Source organism: Nothobranchius furzeri, chromosome 17, assembly GCF_043380555.1.
Source record: "Nothobranchius furzeri strain GRZ-AD chromosome 17, NfurGRZ-RIMD1, whole genome shotgun sequence".
NCBI lineage: Eukaryota > Metazoa > Chordata > Actinopteri > Cyprinodontiformes > Nothobranchiidae > Nothobranchius > Nothobranchius furzeri.
Window position 1 is genome coordinate 393383 of NC_091757.1, and position 23100 is coordinate 416482.

At 42.8% G+C, this 23100-nt stretch overlaps 1 protein-coding gene across 3 annotated transcripts; it reads left to right on the plus strand.

Annotated features, from left to right (window-relative positions):
- Positions 1–7398: 7398 nt before the first annotated feature.
- Positions 7399–9028, plus strand: LOC139063775 (spectrin alpha chain, non-erythrocytic 1-like). Of its 3 annotated transcripts, XM_070546594.1 has the most exons (6): positions 7399–7618; positions 8042–8134; positions 8245–8349; positions 8425–8457; positions 8538–8573; positions 8782–9028. In XM_070546594.1, exons 2-6 carry the CDS (start codon positions 8069–8071, stop codon positions 8857–8859), a joined length of 318 nt encoding a protein of 105 aa, XP_070402695.1. In that variant the 5' UTR covers positions 7399–7618; positions 8042–8068; the 3' UTR covers positions 8860–9028. The 3 variants fall into 3 exon arrangements, with proteins under 3 accessions (XP_070402695.1, XP_070402694.1, XP_070402696.1); XM_070546593.1 differs by having other exon boundaries at positions 8425–8573; XM_070546595.1 differs by lacking the exon at positions 8538–8573.
- The last annotated feature ends 14072 nt before the right edge of the window (positions 9029–23100 follow it).

A 23100-nucleotide genomic window follows, 5' to 3' on the forward strand; every position in this document is an offset into this window, starting at 1 on the left:
TCGACAAAAGGATGAAGAGGAAACTTAAGACCGTTATGTCTCTGGAGGATCATCCCCTTCACCAGATTTTTAAGGATCTCGGGAGCTCTTTTAGTGGGCGAATGTTAATGCCCCGGTGTTCCACTGAACGTTTTAGGAACTCTTTTATTCCTGCTGCAGTGCGTTTTTACAATGAGCATTTCGTATGATTGTATATTTGACATTTTTTATCATTATTGTGGCTTGTAGCAGTATCCAGTGAATGTTTTGTTGGGTGGATGTGCATGTTGTTTTTACTTGTCCAGGGCAATTCAATTTCCCCCTTGGGGATTAATAAAGACAACCTTGAACCTTGAACAAGTCAGTGTAGGTACTGGTCGGATGCTAATACAGCACAGGGTCATGTGACTAAAACAAAGCAGCTGGAGTGGGCAGGTCTCGGATTGTCCTTAATGAGTCCGACCGCAGAGAGGAAGAAACTATTTTTGTGGCGAGAGGTTCTGGTCCAAATAGATCAGAGTCTTTTGCCAGACGGGAGCGAGTCAAAGAGACGGTGTCCAGGGTGACACAGGTCAGCTGTGATCCGACCTGCACGCCTCAATATCCTGGAGGTGTACAGGTCCTGTATGGAGGGGAGTTTGCAGGCAATGACCTTCTCAGCAGAGCTTCCAACAAGCTGCAGCTTCCTCTTGTCCCTGGTGGTAGCTCCACCATAACCACGGTGATTGAAGGTGAGGGTTGACTCGATGACTGCAGTATAGAACTGCCTCATCAACTGTACTGGCAGGTTGAATTTTTTCAGCTGGGCTCAGGCTCCTCTGCTGGGCCAATTTCATGATGGAGGTGATGGTGGGCTCCCACTTGTGGTCCAGGGTGATGGTGGTGTCGAGGAAGCGACATGAGTCCACCATCGTGATGAGGGAGTCAGACAGGGTTACGGGGGGAGTGGGGTAGTGTGCTTCCTGTGGCTGTGGTCTCCTAACTGGTCTTCCCAAAAAGCTGTGAAGCAACTGCAGCTTGTTCAGAATGCTGCTGTTAGAATCTTAACAAGAACTAAGAGAACGGAGCACATCACTCCTTTTCTTAGATCTCTACACTGGTTACCAGTAAACTACAGAATAGATTTCAAAGTACTTCTAGTTTATAAATCACTCAATGGCATGGGACCAAAGTACATGTCCAGTCTCATTCCTGTATGTACATCAATAGGGCTCTGAGATCCCTTGGAAACAATCAGCTGGTAGAACCACGGGTCAGAACGAAACATGGTGGAGATGCATTTAGTATGCTGCTCACATATGGAATCAGCCTCCCCAAGACCTCAGATGTGCCCCAACCCTAGTGTTGTTTAATACACAACAAAAACCCTAATGCTCTCGTCAGCCTTTAAATGGCCTCTCTTATCATGTGCCGTCTCCACTGTACTCTGCACAGTAACTTGTCTTCTCCTTTAGCTCTAAACTGTAATTCAATCTGTATTTTAATTTGTGTTTATGTTGCTTGCATATCATGTCCTGATAATTGTAAAGCACATTGAATTGCCTCTGTGTTTGAAATGTGCTCTATAAATAAAGCTGCCTTGCCTTCCGAAAGTCCACAAAAGCCTCCGCTGTCTTCTGGGTGTTTAGCACCAGGTTGTTGTAGCTGCACCAGGACACCAGCCGTTCAACCTCCATTCTGTAGGCAGACTGACCCCATCAGAGATGAGTCCAATGACGGTGGCATCATCTGCAAACTTGATAAGCTTGCCAGACTCGAGGTTGGAGGTGCAGCTGTTGGTGTACAGGGAGAAACGCAGAGGCGAGAGAGCACAACCCTGAGGGGAACCAGTGCTGATGGTTCATAGGCCCAATACATTCTTCCCCAGCCTCGCTTGCTGCTTCCTGTCCATCAGGAAGTCAGTGATTCACCTGCAGATTGGGTCAGGCACGTTCTTCTGGGACAGTTTGACTTGGAATAGGTCTGAGAGGCAGAGCTGAAGTCCACAAACAGGATCCTGGCGTAGATACCGGGGGAGTCCAGATGCTGCAGGATGAAGTGTAGAGCCATATTGATGGCATCATCTACAGACCTGTTGGCTCTGTAGGCAAATAGCAGGGGATCCAGGAGGGGGGCTGTGAGGGTCTTGAGGTGAGGGAGAACCAGGTGACAAGTGACTTCATGACCACAGATGTCAGAGCCACAGGTCTGTAGTCATTGAGTTCAGTGATCTTTGGCTTCTTGGGTACAGGGACTATGGTGGAGATCTTGAAGCAGGCAGGCACATGACTTGCCTCCAGTGAAGAGTTGAAAATGCCAGTAAACACATAAAGGCTGACTAATATTTCCTACTTGGTAAATGTGGAGAACACATCCACTCTGACAAAATTGGAAGCAACGCTGTTGCCACGGTTAAAAAACAAAACAAAACTGCATTCCACAATAACTGATTGTGTGCTCGTCAGAACCAGAACCTGGAGTGAATCGGACCCACGAATTCAGCCAACACCAGAATGAAGCAGTAATAGTTCTTTATTGATGAGGAGTTATTGCTCTGTCCCAGATGCTGAGCACAGGAACCATTTGCTGGACTGCTGAGAGTTTCCTGACGAGCAGCACTGGAACATAAACAGAGCAGCTGGTTAGCAATCTCTCACCATGGAAGGGCAACCCAGGGGGTGTGGTCATGAATACAGTCCAGGTGGGTACACGGGGGTCGGATATCAGGAAGGCACCAAGGTCCAGCAGGCAGACAGGAATCAGAGAGGAGGCAGGGGTCGATAGCCAGGAGATCCAGGTCTGTGGGGCTTAGCAGGCAAGGGCAGGAGTCCTGGGAGCCAGAAACAGGGTCAAAAAATGTAGAAGGGCTTGGCTTGGCTTGGTAAAGGCTGGATTTCGTCTGCAAGAATTCAGATAATCTGGCACAGAGCAGCGTCTGGAGGAAGCGTACATCCTGAAGGATACAGGTGAAGATGATTAGACAGACAATCATGAGTAGACAAGCAACAGGTGAGCATAGTTAGGTGGGGCACAGCAATGTAGAGAGGCAGGATGACTGCAGATCATGACAGTGCTTCTTCTACGACGCAGAATCTTTTATGACCACATCTCAATGCATCGATCATTTTCCTCAGCTCTAACTAACAGATCATCCAAGAAGTCTCTGCTTCATTTTAATTTTTTTCAGTCTGTAAAATTATATTTCTGTTCTTCATTTTTTTCTGGTTGAATGGGGGAAAGGCTATTCATGTAACATAACACTGCTTGGTGAAAGATGGGTTGGAATATCTTGTTGGTGGGGTTGGCTGGGTAGCTGACCGAGACTAGCTAGCCGAGGCTTTGGGGCTTCGCTGGTCCACTGCCGTCAAAGATTCATGAGGTTGTTGCTGCGGAGATTTTGGTAATGTACTTTTCCCTTTAACAGCCGCAGCCCTGCAATCAGAGATCTACGAATCTGCTGCTTCATCTTTGCGAAGTTAGCCCAGCAAGGAGGGCGCCTGCCTCTCCTGCCTCTCGGTTGGGAACAGCAAGCACACGCAAGCTGTATTTGTGTTGGTCGCCTGTGGAGCTCTCTGAGGGAGATTACAGAAACACTGCAGCACTTTAAGTTGATGTTGCTTTACTTTGGACTTGCTTAACTGCGTTTCTCTCACTAAAAGTGCCAGAAAAACCTTCTTTAGCTTGGGTAATCATGCATCTAATCTCCCGCTGATCTCCGACCTAAGCGGCAGGGCACCCGTCTCTGATTCCAGCTCTCTTAGGCTCTGCTTGTATTTAAATTGACCAGGAGACTGACCATGAAACTAGAATTAAGAAATTTGGGCATTGCAAGGGGCATTATGCATGGAGGAGAAATAACAGCATTCAAAGAAAAACACCAGCTACCTACAGTAAAATGTGGTGGTGGTTCCACCATGCTGTGGGACTGAGCTTCAACAAGGCGAGACTCTGCTCTCTTGTGGACGCTAAATCAACAGCATCCCTTCCCTGTCACAAGTCAAGATGGGAGAGTCCATCAATGTAAATCTCTTGTTTGAAATTGATCTGATTCAAGTGTTTTCCCCACCTATTTACTTTGAGCAACTAATGTAGGGCTAATGCGTGCAAAATTCAGAGTGGCCAATGGTGTTGCAATAAGAACAATAATTATACGGTTCACAGTGAACCTCTCCTAACTTCTGGGAGCTAGCAGAATAAACTGTGAATGGAGTTTGGGGAGTTTTGTGTAGACATTAATTTTCACAAACACAAATATTTTTGATTCATGAGGGAATAAATATGGACATGGTCTGAGCCTCGCTTCGAGGGATGGGTACTCCCTTTGTGTACTTTTTAAGGCACCGACTGAATCCCGTGGTACCAATAGAGGACATATTCAAGTGATATGAAACCAAGCCCCCACAATGCCGCTCAGAAAATGGTCCCATCCCGGAAGTAAGAAAAATTGCAGTTCCACCCTCATCCGCTGGGGGCTGGTGCCAGAAGCGAGCAAATCCTCATTGACTCCCATGTTAAAAATGCCGATTTCACAGCAGAAATAAACATGTTTACAGCCTGGTGCCAAAACATGTTTTTTGTCTAAATTATCTAGTTTATACTCATGACAACTCTGAGGGGGGTGAATTTTTTCTAACTCTTCTGTTTAAGTGTATTGAAAGCCTAAAATTCTGTATAATTAATGAGCATCCGACACACGTGACCGCCGCCTCAGACCCACGTGACCACAGAGCTAGCTCCGTGGAAAGGCCTCAGTACAGCCTCGGTCTGGCTTGGAAACTGCTCCGGCATTTTGAGTCTCTGTGTTTGTGTATTCTTCTTTGGATATTATTGGTGCAATTGTTGGACAAAATGACTTGCAGTGGTATTAATTGCACTAATAGAGCGTCCAAGGAGTCTCCACTTCATTTTTTTCGGTAAGTTAAAATCTATATTCGTATTTTATGTCACTGCCACCTTTAAACTAGCTGAGTTTACCGAAGTAGCTAGCTAACTATCAGTTTAACATGTAGCATGTACTGTTTAACCATGAAATTTAAATGTAAAATACGGTAAAATAATTAATAGGGCATATTTAGATGGGTAATAGGGTAAAACCCAGTGCATTTAAGATAAAAATGGGTTGAAATATGACGGAGCGCTAAGAGGGAGACTTCTGTGTCCATTCTTCCATCCGGTAATCCCCAGCGGTCAGGCCGGGCAGCCTGACCGATCCGGCGCCTACTTGCTGCGCCTAGCTGCTGCGCGGTCTGACCGCTCGTGGAGTTTTTCATGTCTGACTTTAACCGCATCTAATACTGTATTACGGCGTGAGCGCAACAGCGACAACTTAATATCGATGTGTAAGCAGCCTGAGTGGTAGGGTGTTTTCATCTGAACCCTTAAAACCTCCAGCAGGCTATGCTGCACTATTGACGTGTTAGCGCGCGGCGCTAACAACTTAGCAACGTGACATGTCTCTGAGAAAGCGTAAAACACGGACGCTTCTTCTGAAGCGGAAAATAACACCTCTTCTTAAGCAGAGCAGGATGTCGCCTCGGCTCGTTCACGCCCGAGCCGGACTGAGCTCGATAACATTGACCAAGCACAGCCACTGGGCCGTTGTAGCTGCCACCAGGCCTGCTGAAGGAACTCCAGCGGGTTTCATCAGACTCGTAAAGTTTCTTGTTTTTGCTGGGGATTTCTGTATTTTACCGCTCCCTCCTGCAGTCTTCCCCTATTAAAATTTAAAATGTGTAACTTTATGTATTGTGATGAATGACTAATATTCATGTAAAACTAAAACGTTAGGCATTTAGGGGAAAAAAACAAAATAATAAACATTATACAGATGTCAAATAAATCAAACTGTAATTAAACTATATATTTTCAAAGTCATATAGACAGCATGATGGTTTGTGTGATCCGCGCGGTTTCACTTACACCCCTTTAATGATCAGGCTGTTTTTTATTATTTTTATCAGCTGATAGCAGTTAAAATTATGGTAAAAAATACTTTTATCTGTTTTTGATAACTTAATGCCCAGGAAGAGCATCTTCCTGGGCATTAAATATAACCCAAATGTTTTATTATGAGCAGATCTGATGAAGGTTTAGACAAGCAGTCTGCAAAGTAAAACTTGTTTAGAGTCCAAACTCTTACTAAAGCTTTTAAAAAGAAAAAATGGTTGAATTTTGAGAAATATCCACAACAGGGGAGCGAGACCTCTGAAAAATGTATATTTTCTCTGAATTCATAGAATAATGTGAAGATTCTGGGAAAAGTTGGGATTCTGAGATTAAAACGTAAATCTTTCTAATCATAATTCTGGCAGTTTTTGTGTCCTTCTGCTGTGGAAAGTCGTGCAACATGAAGATACTGAGAAGATGCTTACAACCTGTATTTTTATTCCATCCATAAATAAAATCATGAGCTATTTTTTTAATCCAAATTTGATACAAAGGGCCATCGTTGGTTCCATTCCTCTAATCTTAAAGTCATCATCTGTTTCTTCCTTTTAACAAATATTTATTTGTTCAAATATTTAATATTTATAACTGGAATATTTGTTCCTCCCTTTCCCACTGCAGTTAGTCCTGTCCTGCAACCCTGTTTTTGCAGCTTAGTGAAGCCAACCATCACTAACCTGGGGGTGGTTTTGGACCCAGAGATGCGGATGGACTCCCACATTAGCCAGGTGGTTAGATCCTGCTTTTCCCGGCTTCGCCAGCTACCAAAGATGAAGTCCACCCTGAAAGACGTGTCATATTTTCTCCCCAAGCTGGACCTGACCGTCATGTATCGGTCCAAAATAGTGTGATGATATTGTGTTTTTTGTACAGAACAGACTTTTTAACAGACAAATTTGTCGCATTCTCCTACACCTCTTCACGGGCTCGCCACAGTAAATATTCTATTTGGCGAGAGATAAACTTTATTGTATTTATCCTAGTGAATCTATAATTAAACGGGTAAACTAGTATTAGCACATCCAACATCAAAGAAAGTAAAATGTTACTATCAGGAGAGGGAGAATGTTTAAGTGGTTAGCAGCAGTGTGCTAGCCGATGGCCCCCTCCATGAGGCCACCACAGCTCAGCAGAACATCGTTGTAGCTTCTTCTGGGGAGAAAAACACTTGGAGAAAAAATAAAGTTAACAGCTGAAATAGCAGGAAATAATACAGTTAAAGAGCAGATTGTAGAAGAAAGAAACCCCTGGGTTAAACTGGTCTGTCTACTGCATAATGCTGAACTCTAACATGTGTCCTCAGGGAAGGACCTGATTGGTGTCCAGAACCTGTTGAAGAAGCACCAGGCTCTGCAGGCTGAGATCACAGGTCATGAACCTCGCATCAAGGCTGTCACCCAGAAAGGAGAGACCATGGTGGAGGAAGGTAGAGCAGGTCTGGTCCTGACATGTTTCTGAGGTGTCTGCAGGTTCTGGCTCACTTTTTTTGGGTCCAGGTCACTTCGCTGGTGAGGAGGTGAAGACTAAGCTGTCAGAGCTTCATGGACGTTGGGACACGCTAAAGGCCAAGGCGTCCCAGAGGAGGCAGGACCTGGAGGACTCTCTGCAGGCCCAGCAGTACTTTGCGGATGCTAATGAGGCCGAGTCCTGGATGAGGGAGAAGGAGCCCATCGTTGGAAGTCCAGACTAAGGGAAAGACGAGGACTTGGCCGAGGTATGGAAGTCCCTTCCTGAGAAACTCCAATCGCTTTTCTTTGCTCTCTTTCCAGTCCTTCATAATTAGTGTTTCTGTATTTGTCATTTCCTTCGGTTGTCTACCAGACATCGTTGCTCGTTTGAGCGTCTCATGGGTTAGGGGTAGAAGTGCTGGCCTCGCACAGGAAGTGATGACAAACGTGTTCCCGGCGCTCTTATTTCAAACGGTTTACAAGCTGTGATGTGTGTTCCCGCTGCAGAGCAGCCATGACACGTGGCAGCCGGCAGAAGGCTCACGCTTTTCCACTAAACACCCGCAGAGCTGCGTCTGCGGTGAACTGAGCAGGGTTTGTTTTACAGTGGCGGATCCGATTGGACCATCGCTGCGAGAAAGCTCCACTTGTGTCAGACGAGCTGAAGGTTCTGATGTTCTGCTCCACAGGCTCTCCTGAAGAAGCACGAGGCCCTGATGTCGGACCTGTCGGCTTATGGCAGCAGCATCCAGGCCCTGAAGGAGCAGGCCCAGTCCTGCAGGGTGAGTTCAGAACCCTCGGCCCGTCAGAACATTCTTATCCACCACGTTCTAACACCAGACCTGTTAACCCGACAGCAACAAGGTGATCAGCAGGTGCTTTTGTCCTGCAGGACCTGAAGGCCAACGAGTCCCGCCTGAGGGACATCAACAAGGTGGCATGTGAACTGGAGTCAGAAGGTCTGATGGCTGAGGAGGCTCCTATGGTTCAGGCTCAGGTGAGCGTCACCTGTCTGCAGCAGCTGGTCCCTCTCACTTCCTGGTTTGTTAACTCTGCTCGTCTCTGTTTGTAGCAACAAGAACATCTGGGTTCTGCTCCTGGAAAGGTGCATGTTGTCCTCCGCCTCAACCAGAACCAGACGTGGTGTTTTTGTTACCACTCATTTGTTTGTTTGTTTGTTTACAGGATGAAGCCGACTCTAACACGGCGTCACCCTGGAAGGTGAGTTCATTCAGCTGATCAGAGGTCACCTCTGATGGCAGCAGTCACGGCCGACCGTGCTGACATCACACAGGAATTCAGGTGACCCGGCAGGCACCAGGTGCTGGTGAAAGTGGGGACATGTCAGCTGGTTGCCATGGCTACAGTTATCTTTATGCATCTGTATGACTGCTGACTGGTGTGTGTTTCCTGTGACCTTTGACCTCAGACCGTACGGTTGGGCGTTCAGACGACGGCTAACTTTAATTCCATCAAGGTAAGAGGAAGCTCTTCCCTTCCTGTCTGAGCGATCCGTCTCCAGGTTTCCTCGTCCGGCGTCCAGCCCGCTGGCGTCCACCTTCATCTCACCTTCATCTCATCTCACTTCATTTATAGTGCAATACTTTCACATTATCATTTTCCCACACTTCTGTATACCTGTATTTTGTTGTTTTTCAATAAAGAATGACAAATTATTTAAGTTTGGTTTTTGTTGCACACAAATATATATCTGTAAAAAATATCTTCAAAGCTAATGTTTACATAACAAGTATGATTGGGTTTTGCAATACGGCACTCAAGTTTATTTTAGTAAGATTTTCAAACCAAGTAAAGTTAGTAAAGAACACATTTCTATTGTCTGCTAAGAAACTGTTGGGATTTAAAATGGGCCTGTTGTACAAATAACTTGTAAATGATTATTCCTCACTTTTGTCTTAACCAAAGAAATTCCAGTAATTGAGCAAAAACATTTATTTTTAACACTACATTTTATAAAACAGGGCACAGTGTCGGCACATGTATGTATGTCGATGGTCCGCCCCAACCGAACCAGGAGACACAGACGTCAGGGAGGCCAAGGTTGTCTCTGCAGCTCTCTGGGCACCACGCCTCACTCAGCTGTCTCCAATGATCCAAATGGCTATGGAGGAAAAAAAATTTAATAAAAGAATGAAACTTAAAAACTCCCAAACCTCATGTCATATTTACTAATCAGCTATGGCTGATTTATTGTTTGGATCACAGTGAGTTACACTAATTCTAATATATTTTTATTTCTATTATACATACATACTTTTTAACTGTTATTTTCACATGACTGTTATCAGGCTCTTGTTCTGGTTCTGATGATAACTCTGTGTCTTCCAGTAAGTTATCTTGTGCTTACTTCATCTGTATAATGTCTCTTTACTTTTGGTAAATTGTACTGAGTCCAGAATAAAGGCTAGCTGGCTGTACAAGATACAAACAAGTATTACGTTTTGGAAATATATGAAACACCGCCAGCATCTGTTAGAGCCTGTGGCGGGGTGCTGAGGGCCGGCTCCAGCCCAGGAATGAGCTCTACACGCCGGCCGGGAGGGTTTGAAACACCGCCATCCTCTCCTCTGCTGGCTGTTCATTCTGTTATGGTTACCGGTGCTTGTGTTGCAATGTGAAACGCTTGGTCTCGGATTTTGTAAGAAAGATAATAAAATGTCCCCCCAAAATACGACTTAAATATATTTTCTCTTCTTCATGATACATTTAATGGCTGGTGCGACTCAGGAGTGATAGCGCCGAAAAAAACTGTACTGAAAACTTGCTCAAAGCAAAATGTATTCATTACGGAAATAAATTATAAACTTACCGATTTAAAACTTTTTTAATACAGGTACTTCTCACGAACAGGCGCAGAAAACCTCCACCTAAACTCCGTGTGAGGTTCAGGTCGATGGGTGTTCCAGTTAGCTCCGGTTGGGTTGAAGCTAGGTGGCTACATCCGTTAGCTCGGCTCCCACCTCCGCTTTAGCTTTGGGTTAGCCAGGGTTAGCTTCAGGTTAGCTCGTAGCTAGTTCGCCTGGGTGTCGTCACTCGAGCCCAGCCTTACAGCCACACCCTCAGCGCCTCCTCTCTTCCCTTTTATGGAATTGTCTGGGCTGGACGGAACCTGTGACACGGTCAAAATGGCGGTGGTGGACACCTCCCATTATGGACAGATAACGTGTTATTGAAGCCTATGGAATCGAATTGTCCAGTATATGTACAGTCTATGTATGAAACGGTGCATTGTTTCAGTAACGTTGAATTTGGTACCTGCCATTTATTAACAAGAGCTTGAGACACAGCAATGTGCATGGTAGACAGCTGCGCATGCACAAAAACATAGTGTCATCAGTCACTGCGAGCAAGATTTAAACAGGGCAAGTGGCATGGTAACAAGAAAACGTTCTGAGATAGGAATTTTGGGTTTTCATGAGCTGTATGCCAAAATCATCAATATTAGAACCAATAAAAGGCTTGAACTACTTCAGTTTTGTATACTGAATCTAATATATATGAAAGTCTAATGTTTTTCGGTACATTACAGAAAATCCTGAATTTTACCCCAATATGCTAATTTTTTGAGAAGGACCTGTATATATTTAAAATTAGAAAAAAAATTAATTAACTATTAAACACTCAATATTATTCAAAATTGTACTGGTATCGATTTTAGGTACTGGGAATTTGTACCAAAATGATTCAAATGTGAAAGGTACCCATCCCTTGCTGCTTCTGATGGATTTTTCCTATTTTTACTGATTTTAGGTGTTTATTGTTAACTAAACCAAAGAAGAGATATTAAATGACAGTCAGTATGGTTTTAGAACAAATCATTCAACATCCATGGCATTAATGGAATTAGCAGAAGAAATATCGGAAGCCATTGACAAAAAAACTCATCTCATAAGTATCTTTATTGATTTAAAAAAAGCATTCGATACAGTGGATCATAAAATTCTTATTAAAAAACTTAGTAAATATGGCATCACAGGGATGGCCCTAAAATGGATAAGTTGTCTTACCGATAGGCAGCAATATGTTCAAATAAACAACACAAAATCACATGTAAATAACATTACTTGTGGTGTACCACAAGGGTCGGTATTGGGCCCTAAACTATTTATCATTTATATAAATGACATTGTTGAGGCATCCAATATAGCAAAATGCACCTTATTTGCAGATGAACTTTTTATTATTCAGGAGATAATGTTGAGCAGATGATAGAAGTGCTACAAACAGAGATTGAAAAAATTTAACTATGGTTTGATGGGAACGAACTATCATTAAACAGTGATAAATCATGTTTTATGATATTTAGTAATATATATTCAAATGATGAAATGTTATTAAATATAGATGAGATTAATAATAAAAGAGTTAAAGAAGTAAAGGATCTGGGAGTCATCATTGATGAAAAGATGTCTTGGAAACTGCATATAAACAGTGTCAAAACTAAAATATCTAAAACTATTGCACTGTTACGTAGAGCAAAATGGTTACTTGATAATAATTCACTATATCTGTTATATAACTCACTGATCATACCGTACCTGAACTACAGCATTGAAATCTGGGGAACAACATACCGTAAATCCTCTAATACAGGCCGGTATTCAATTAAAGGCCGGGTCTCCAATTTTGGCCGGTGTCGGAGTCAGCGGAGGTAAATAATGGCCGTTCTCTTATTGTGGCCGGATGGAATGTGGTAACAAGCAAGTACAAGAGTCCCAGCGGCAAGGTTATAGTCCACAAATCAACCAGCAGGAGGCAGTAGGGGTTCACGCAGACCTTTATTAGGCTTTTTCTTTAACGCTTTGTAACGCTACAGACCTCTATCACGCTCCTATCACACAGAGTCACGGTGTCAGTTAACCATGCTAATTCAACCCGCTCCACAGAACACACATCACCTTCCCTGTGGCTTACATAACACTCACACAACACGCAAATCAGCACATAGGAACTAGCAGAACGATAGGAAACACATATAACACAATACCCAGAATGCACCTGGCTTACAACCCCAGCCAGGTCATTACACTATCAAGTTCAAAGAGAACGTGCTGATTATGCTGCAGAACACTCTGGAGAGCAGCAGTAGGGGGTGTATGAACTACAGTAATCCCTCGATTATCGCGGTAGATGCGTTCCAGACCTGGCCGCGATAGGTGAAAATCCGCGAAGTAGGGACTCCCAGCATGCCCCTCGCGGGGATTCCCTCCATGTCGCACCTACGTCACAAACCGCGGCTATAAACGGAAGTCGCCTTTCCAGCTCACCACTCAGTCATCGTTTCTTCAGATTCATGATCAGAGTTTCCAACCTACCAATCAATCCAACGAACTATCAGCTCATAGTAAGTTATCTTACTTACTTCTGGAAAGCCCGACATTTCCGTGTCACTTCGTTGACGCTCGAATGCTCGGGGGTTTCCTAGAGCAGCCGGCGTTTCACCGACGCTATCACTTCCGCGTCTGTGAAACCACGCTCCCTATTGAATTATCGTATGATCACATTCTCTGTGATCAGCAACGCGCTGTGCCAGACCGTAGGTACTGACACGCGATCGTTCATGTCGGTTCATTTCCTTTAATGTTTTCTGTCTTTTATTTGCGCCTGATGTGTATCGCTGCTGTAGAGCGGGGCACATCAACTTGTCCACCGATGCACAGATCACTGATGCGGCCGGCAAGCAGGGAGCGCTCAGCTGTTTTCGCGGTCGGTAGATCTGCCTCCTGAGCACGGCCACAGTAACAATCAGGTGTCGCCACCTCAAAAACTAATTTAACACGCGATCGATCATTTCCTTTAATGTTTTCTGTCTTTTATTTGCGCCTGATGCGTTTCGCTGCATGCTGTGGAGCGGGGCGCTGCGGGCATCACCTTGTCCTCCGACGCACTGATCACTGATACGGCCGCCAAACAGCGAGCGCTCCGCTGTTTTTGCGGTCGGTAGATCTTTTAGAACTGCAGTTCAAAGGTAACTCATGAGGTGAATATATATGAACCCAGGCAGCAGTTTTTCTTTAGGATTGAGAGGAGATGCAGGAAGATAATAAACAGGCAGGACAGAAAAATAGTCAAATAAAAACAAGTTAGTTTTTGTACCTGGTGTTGCAACAAACAGACACCATTGAAGGTCATCAGAAGTGAGGAACAGAAAATGAAATAATTATTTTAATGTTTAGAGCAGCAGGAACTCCGAGAGGCTGCAGGCGCATCAGTGAGTTTGCGGCGCTGCGCAGGGGGAGGGGGGAGAGGGCTGAAGCAGGAACTACCGTTGTTAAAAGAAATGTGTTTAACTTTGAAAATGTGGGCGCAATTTTAATTGTCAAAAACTCCAGCGAACCATTAGTTCATTTTGCTCAAATAGAAATAGAGGCCTGCCTCTAATACTGGCCCTCCTTCCAATAAAGGCCTGGAGCTTTATGAGCTTGAGTCAAATACAGGCCCGGGCCTGTATTAGAGGATTTACGGTATAAAACTTACACAAATTCCATTTACATCTTACAGAAAAAAGCAATAAGAATAATCACAAGGAGCAACTACAGAGATCCGTCCAATCCATTATTTATAAATTTAAAAACACTAAAAATCTACGATCTGGTGGACTACAATATTTTAAAATGTATGTATAATGCAAACAAAAGGAACATACCTGCAGGATTAATCAAAAGATTTACAAAAAGACATAGCAAATATAATTTTAAAGGACATGAATTATTTAATATACCTAGACATCGGATACTCGTAAAGGAACATTCTGTGTCCATATATGGAGTTAAAAGGCGGAATAAATTAAATACTGAAATCAAGAATGCAATAACAATATTGACTTTCAAAAAAGAGATAAAAAATGAAATGATACATAAACGCGTGAGGGGAGGGGGGTTGGTGGGGGGGTGAAAGAAAAAAAGAAAAAAAAGGGGGGAAGAGGGAACAAGTATATCTATGCATATGTGTATATAAGGATGTATATAGGTTTATGCTTCTTTCTGTATAACTTGTTTTCTCTCTTTTTTTCAATTCATGGGTTGCGGTTTTGTCGGCCAACCAGTCCAGAAACTATATTCTTCAAATTTTTTTAAGAATCATATGATTGTTTCATTTGTATTAATGTTATTTTAGTTAAAAGGGGCAAATAACATACGTTTTTCTTCTTTCTGTGCCCTTTTTCATTTTGGCTTTTAGCCGTTTAGTTTAGTATTTTTATTTTAATGTCAATAAATGAAAATAAAGTTAAAAAAAAACCAACCTAAAGTTGTACAAACTATTGAGTTACAGGTTATTGTTGTCTGTAGCAGCCATAGTAGTTTCACGTTTCTGTGGAAATGCAGTCAGAACTCTGGGGAGTTCAGTGCTGAGTAATCCTAAACATCAATGCTCCAATCCCAGAGGAGAGATTGAGACTGCCATATCAAAACAGGAACAACCTTGATACACATAGCTCCCTCTTCCCATTCCTCCCGTCCAGCACACCAACACATTAATGACTGGACAGCTAACATCTGACCCATGTCACTCAGCACAAGCAACACATGCACAGCTACGCAGGCACTAGACAGCACTATACCAACACTGGCTGGTCACGTCCTCGGGAGAAACAGCCTTGATGAAAGCGTGTTTTAATAAATCCATCCTGCTATTATGAATCACAAAGTAAAGTGGCTATTTCCAATTTGATGGTAATGCTTACATGTACACTGAAAAAATATAACATTTTATCTCCCATTTTTCATGAGCTGAACTCAAAGATCTGAATTGTTTTCTAAATACACAAAATACTCATTAATCTGAAATATTGTTCACTAATCTGTTTTAATCTGTGTTAGTGAGCACTTCTCCTTACCTGAGATAATCCATCTGACCTCACAGGTGTGGCATGTCAAGGTACTGATTAGACAACATGAACGTTGCACAAGTGTGCTTTACACTAGTTGTGGGTTTGTGGTTCAACAGGAAAATAAGGAAAAAATCTAAATGCAAATAATCTGGACTAAAATAATGAAACTGAATTTTTAATTCTTTGCTATACCTTTCTCACCTGCCCACAGGTTTTCTGGCCCTCTCCTCGTGAGCAAACTGTCTGTAAAGGGTTCCTTCTCCAGATGTTTCATCTCTGTCCACAGATGTTCGACAGGATTTAGACCAGGGCCACTTCATGACACTCCAGTGTCTGCTTTTTATGTGTATTGTGACTGTGTGTGTGTGTGTGTGTGTATGTGTGTGTGTGATTGTGTGTGTGTGCAACTGTGGACGTGTGTGTGTGTGAGTTGCGTGCGTGTGTGATTGTGTGTGTATGTGATTGTGTGTGTGTGTGTGTGTGTGTGTGTGTGTGTGTGTGTGTGTGTGTGTGTGTGTGTGTGTGTGTGTGTGTGTGTGTGTGTGTGTGTGTGTGTGAGGGTATTACACGTGTATCATTTAGCAGATGTTTTGTAGTGTAGTGTGTTGCAGGCTGAGTTGTTTAGCTGTCAACAGCGTGGTTCCTCTAAAGCCCGAGGATTACTCCAGAGTGGAGGGCTGTCAGTCAGAATGAGTGAAAACCGACAGGCTGGAATAGAAAGTCACAGCAAAGAATGTTAAATGCATATCACATTTCTAAGCCTTCAGGAGATGTTTTGGTTTTGTCAAAGATCACTTCAACAGAACCAGCAGTCACACAAGCAGCATCTCTTTGTCTTTTTTGTTGTTTTATGGGTTTTGGGGTATCGCACCAGGGATTAACTCACACATAAACTCAACTAACCTGAACTACAAAGTATGAATAGATCCTAACATTGTATCAGCATCCATATCATCTTCACAATCTAAGTGATAAATGAGTCACACTTGTATAGCGCCTTTCAAAGTCAGAGGACTCCAAAGCATTTTACAATACTGTGTATCATACATCCATTCACACACTGATGGTGATGAGCTACATGCAGCTACAGCTCCCTGGGGCGCACTGACAGAGGCTGGAACACTGATCCATCCATCAGTCCAGTTGCTGTTTTCTACTTACTTTTGTTAGTATTACCAATCACAGCATAATAGCAAACTGCAGAAGTATTCAATACAACAGACCCACCATCTTCCCACTAGATCACTTTGGTCATCAATCCATCAACACACAACACACAGTACAGGCCAAATGTTTGAACACACCTTCTCCTTCAGTGTGATGTCATTATTTTCCTGACCATTTACATTAGGAGATTGCACACTCTTGGCTTTCTCTTGTTGAGCTTCAAGAGGTAGTCAACTGAAATGGTTTTCCAGCAGTCTTGAAGGACTACCTCTTGAAGCTGATCACGAGTGTGAAGAGCAGTGATCAGAGCAAAAATAAAACATGTTTTCAGTTATTTCACCTTTTTTGGTTAAGTACATAACTCCACATGTGTTCATTGATAGTTTTGATGCCTTTAGTGAGAATCTACCTACATGGTCATGAAAATAAAGACAACACACTGAGTGTGTCCAAACTTTCAGCCTGTGCGTGTGTCTGGTTTTACTCATTTATGATCAGAACATCCTGGTCCTCCAGCATGGCATGTGTCTGTCTGTCTGGCTGTCTAACGAATTTATAGATAACGGTAATTACGATTGATTTAACAATAAATTTGACAGAACACTGTAGTCTTGACATTTTACTATAATATTTAGAATAACATTTACATATCTGAACCTTTCACTACCAAACCTGACAAGATCCTGTTTTCTATATGAATACCGGCAGGTAGGAATGCACTTCTTTGGTCTGTAAGTACGAAATTACTCTTTGGTAATTCATTGAATTGTTAGAATAACGTGTCTGTTAACAAGTGGGGTAGGAACACTAGTAGTTTATCAAAAGTGGCTTCAGGGGATCCATAGTCTGCATCAAAGTCATGTCCCGTTGTTCACTGTTGAACAGCATTCTCCCTGTCTTAATCCACCGTTGAACGAAAGATTTATTCAGCGAAGACTAATTCTAAATCTGTTGTCAAGCTCATCGTCTCCTTGTCATTTAAAACTTGTAATCCTCATAGTACTGCATTGTTTACTCTACTTCCCCTTATTTTTCCATGGAGCACATCCTTTAAGAATTCCATGCTTGGCAGAGCTTCCCCTTTGAATATTGGGCAGATGAAAGTAAAAACAGGATTATAGTCTAATCCCTCTCAATTGTTTGTGTCTTTTGGCCACTGGGAGAACTCTGATGTGGTCCTGCCATGCTAGTGAGACAGAGACAGAAGCAAAAGCAACTTTCCCCTGTATCGTCCAGTAATGAGAGCTGGTAATAAAGTGGATGTATTCATGGACAACTGAAGCCAGCAATTAAGGAAAGAGGTAGCTAGCTTCAGACAGCCACTTTGGATCTTTTAAATGTAAATAGAGCCACATCTCTCAAAGCGCTTGGTGAGATATTCCAAATGAAATCCCTTCTCACTAATGAGGGAGCTGTGATACGTCTCCAGCCAGCCTAACTATGGCGCTACCTCGATGGGCAACCCCGGCTCTTGTTGAAATGTTTTAATCAGGCTGAAGGAACAGGGATTATGATATAAGAGTTGGTGGAAACTAGTCTTCCTCTGTTTCCCATATCAACACAGTTCTGTTTGATCTGCCCTGAAATCTACACTGCTGTGACTGTCTTAATTAGCTAAGTGGTTGTAGACAACATAGCCTACATAGGAAACCGCAAGAGTTGACATGTCACTGAGTAATGTGCTGTGTTCTACTTAATAAAGAGCAATAGATGGGAAAATAAAAGACAACCACTTTTCTTACATCAATAATGGAGATAATAGGACAAAAACTGCTCACATAGTTCTCGTCAGGAGACAAATTACAGTCATTTTAAAAGCAAAGCTTTGCTGTTTAGGAACATTTGGTGTGTGCAAGATCTTCTCTCATCACCAGTGAATTACTATAGCTTTGATCAGCTGTTGCAGGCTGTCACAGACATGCTGCGTAGTGCCATTGTTTCATCCCATCTGCCTGAATTTGATGCCTCCTTCCTTATCTTCAGCATTCTTGCAGGCTCTCTTAGTAGCAGGTCAGGTCACTACACACTGTTTTCTGATGCAGGAGTCACAGAGCTGCTGTCATCTCACTGCCCAGCGATGAACAATAGTCTGACTCACAATATTGTACGTGTGTGTGTGTGTGTGTGTGTGTGTGTGTGTGTGTGTGTGTGTGTGTGTGTGTGTGTGTGTGTGTGTTTGTAAAAAGAAGAAAGTGTGTCTTGGCAGTAGACCAATTCAAATGAACTGTTTAAGATACGTGATTGCATTGAACTATGAGTAGAAATGATGCCAGTTTCATGCGTGTGTGTGTGTGTTGGGGGGGGTTGTGGCATCGACGCAGGCACTCGTCTCTGACTCAAGCTCACAGTAATTTCTTGGTGCCCCAAAGTGGAAGGGGCGCAATTAGTCGCTGCTTCCATTTTCACATAAATTAACAAATTAACACAGTGATTTAATACAAGCATTGGCTAAGAAGAATAATCATTATTATAAATGATTAAATACAATTTAAACAAACTATTAAAGTAGGCATTTTGAAAAATAAATTGTTTAAATTGAAAAATGACCATTTTCTTAAAATGCACTCATGTAATTTTTTTTTTTACTAAGTGCATCTATCCAGTATCCTCAAAGCTGACACTGATGGTGGCGTCACTTCCTACTTCGTTGATGTTTTGCAGTCGGCAAACGAAATGTCCGTCAGCAAGGTAAAGAAAAACCTTTCCTGTGTTTTGAAAAGAACCAAAAATGGAATTAGAAACTAAACACAGTAAGAACACACCAAAGATGTTTCAAGAAAAATACGGACAACAAGGAACAAAGGACTTCCGCCGTTTGGAACGTTTACATCAAAAACGCACACGTCTTAGGAACCACCTTCGCTTCAATTTAAGATGCCGGGATGAAAACATTACACCAACAAGCCTACAGCTGAAAACACCGATCCGGACCAAGACAGCACAGAACATATTGGAAAGAACACAGAGAGCACCACTCAAAGAAAGGATAAGAAACGTCACAACCAAACAGAAGCAAGTGGAAAACAAACTGGAAAGAAGACATCTGGACTTGAAAAGGAATAACAAACTTGATGAAAAACGGAGAAAGAAATTAAAGGACACATGATGGCTAAACAGGAAAAAAGATTTAATAAAAATAGGGGTGCTCCGATTGATCGGCCACAGATAATTATCCGCCGATTTTCGTGCAAACGTGTGTGATCTGTGATCGTCAATCACTGCCTTTCATTCCCCATCTGGCACTGGCGCTGTAGTTCACGCTTCCGCTTCCCCCCCGCTTAGTGTGCATGCGCGTGGCGGCACACCCACAAAGATAAACATGTTTGCCGTGTGGAACTTCTTTACGGTGTGCGAGAGTGATATTAAGTTTGCGTCTTGCAACACTTGCAACGAAAACGTACCCGCGGAGGAAGCACGTCAAAAAAATTCAACACAACAAATTTGATCCAGCATTTAAAGACTAAACACTTGGAGGAGCATGGTGAATTTTTGAGGCTCACCGCAGACAATGAAAAGAAGCCAGCTAATGCTAATGCAGCCACAGTCAGACGGCAGCTAACGCTGCAGACGCTTGGAAACACTCGCCCATATGAGCGTGACAGTCAAAAGGCTAAGCAAATTACCCGGAAAGTCATCGAGTTTATTGGACTAGACGACCAGCCTTTTTCAGTTGTGGAAGACGCCGGATTCCGCCGACTACTAACCCACTTGGAACCTCGCTACATGCTACCAGGACGTAAATATTTCGCCGACGTAGCCCTTCCGGAGCTCCACCAGACATTGTATTCTTTCATCGAGGGATTCCCTAAAGAAAGCGTCTCCTCCTCTGTGAGTTTCACAAGTGATATTTGGAGCTCAGATGTCAGTCCTGTGTTAATGCTGAGTTTAACAGCTCACTGGATAGATGCAGACTTTCAACTTCAAAGAGCTGTTCTGCATGCCCAGGAGTTTTCCGGTTCCCATACTGCGCTAGCTTTAGCAGCTGCATTTGAACAAATTTTTCAAACATGGCATATTCCAAAAGATAGGGTACATGTGATACTAAGAGGCAATGCCAGAAACATGACAAAAGCTATGACAGATGCTGGGTTACCGAGTTTGGAGTGTATGGCACACACCCTGCGATTGGCCATCCATGATGCTGTGCTGTCACAGCGCAGCAGAAGTGACATTACTGCCAAAGGAGACACATTTTGGGACACTTCGGGCACTCTCTTTTAGCATATGCAAGACTTCAGAGTGTACAAAAACAACTGGGACAGCCCACCAAAAGACTGCAGCAAAATGTCAGCACGAGGTGGAACAGCACGTATTATATGCTCCGCAGCCTCTTAGAGCAAAAACGAGCTTTGGGCGTTTATGCTGCTGACTTTGAGCTACCTGCTACCTTTACATATTCCCAGTGGGACCTGATTGAAAACACAACACTACTTCTGGAACCCTTTGAAGAGCTGACTAAAGAAATATGCTCATCAACTGCATCTGCTGCTGATGTCATACCCTCTGTGCTGGTTTTAAAGCGCCTACTTGCCAAAGATGCTGCAGCAGATCATGGTGTGAAGACAACTAAGGCCACATTTCTGGAAGCTGTCTCCAAAAGATTTGCTGACATCGAAAAGGAGCCTCTCTTAGGGATGGGTACCAAATTCGGTACTTTTTAAGGTACCGACCGAATTCCATAGTACTGACCAAGCACCGATTCACGTCATTTGAAACGGTGCCTCGTTTCGGTACCCGTCCTTCATAACGAGAACTTGCCAAGACAGCTGCGCATGCGCAAGAGCGTTATGTCGTCGGTCCCTGCGAGCGAGTTGTAAACAGAGCAGCATGGTAGAAAGAACGCACGCTAAAGCTTGGGTCCACTTCACTAAATGTGATGGGTAACTGGGTGATGATGAAACCAGCGACAGACAACAATTTAAGTGAGACATCCTCATCTTAATCTGCTCCGGTAGGTAAATAAATGTTTAAGATAATGCTACCTTGATATGTTAGCTTCCGTTTCGCTAATGGTGCGTTCGCTTTCTCCTTGGAACTCCGAATTTCCGACTAGAACATGAATGCGCTCTAAAGTTTGGTTTCACTTTATTAAATGCGACGGGTGATTGGGTGAAGATGAAACCAGCGACAACGATCTAAGTGTGAGGCATCATCGTTTTAATCTGCTCCAGCAGTTAAATAAACTGTTAAAGATAACGTCAGCTTGATAAGTTAGCTTCCATTGCCACCATTGTTATCAGCTAATGGTGCGTTCACTTTCTCCTCGGAAATTCTAACTTTCCAGTAGGAAAAATCAAATGAAAAAGGACGGCAAAAGGAATGAAGATACACAGTAAATTTAGTTCACAGTAAAGATGTTTGCTTCAGTTTAATTATCAGCTTATAAAACTACAAGGACGATGTTAATACAAACAGTTGAATGTTATTTATCGTGATGTTTATCAAATATTGTTATATATTGAGAAAAATATATATTTAATTATAAAAGAGAATTAAAATAATAAACACTCAAAAGTATCGAAAATTGGTACCGTTAAGTACCGGATCGATTCAAATGTCAAAGGTACCCATCCCTAGCCTCTCTACAGTTTGGCCACCATCATAGACCCAAGGTGAGAAAATTGTAAAATAAATAATGCTGAAATGTAAGCATTTACTTATCCATAGTTAATTATTTTGTTTTCACGTTGCCAGAAACTACAAGTTTAATAAGAAATGAATGTGATGTCCCCCCATCCCTATTCTAGCTACAAAGACAAATTCTGCTCTGAAGACGCAGTCAAGATCGAGACACACAGACAGCTTCTTCGTCTGATCACAAAGGCCTCTCAGAGGGACCCAAACCAAGAAGCTGAAGCCAGCAACACAGGACCAGCAGCAGAGACAGTGCCACGACCAGGATCCTTTTCTTCCATGTTTGGTGAAATCCTAGCAGAAGAAACCCCACGGCGGGCTCACACTGACACTCCAGCAGGACCAGCACTATCAGAGATGATTGTCTATCTCTCAGAGCCACCCATCCATCGGAGTGCATCACCTTTGGCATTCTGGAAAACTAATGAGAGATTTCCAGACCTTGCTAAAGTAGCTCGAGCCTACCTGTCTGCAACCTGCACAAGCGCAGAGAGTGAGCGATTATTCAGTGCTGCATCCAACACTGTAGATGAACACAGGAATAGACGCATGACTGAAAAAGCAGAGATGCTCCTCTTTATTAAAAAGAATCTTCTCATGATGCTTCTCAACAAGTCAAACACATAATAAATATTTAGCGTACACAAATGCTGTTGAACACGTTTCCCTGTTTAAAGCAGTTGCACTTTAAGTTGTGCCAGTTTTCCGTTTCAGGGTCTTTAGGACCATTTGTATGTTGTTCGAGTGACAAATGTGCTATTTTATTTACCTTGAGAAACGGTCATGTTTATTTTATACATTATGGTGAGCGGTTTCATTTTTGGTTTAACAGTAAACCGAGTTTGATAAGTCATGGCCTCAGGTATTTTTGATTTTGTAAGTTATAGTTAATCTGAATGTTTCCTTAGTTACTTAATTTGATTTAGGCGGTGATGTGAGATATTGACTTTTTTTGCACTATTTGTAGCCTAAAGAGAGCCTTAATGTTTTCAATTTCTTATAAATTGTTACTGATGTTACATAATTTGAAGTGAAGTAAAACCACGTTTTTTCTGAATTAATATGTAACACGTGCATTAAAACTCACCATAGCTA

What these genes read in the sequence shown, in the direction of transcription:
- LOC139063775 (XM_070546593.1), top strand. Translation starts at nt 8,069, where the DNA reads ATGTCGGACCTGTCGGCTTATGGCAGCAGCATCCAGGCCCTGAAGGAG. An exon ending in CTCCTATGGTTCAGGCTCAG is followed by an intron (nt 8,350 to 8,424) that starts GTGAGCGTCACC and finishes CTCTGTTTGTAG; the next exon opens with CAACAAGAACATCTGGGTTC. An exon ending in ACACGGCGTCACCCTGGAAG is followed by an intron (nt 8,574 to 8,781) that starts GTGAGTTCATTC and finishes CTTTGACCTCAG; the next exon opens with ACCGTACGGTTGGGCGTTCA.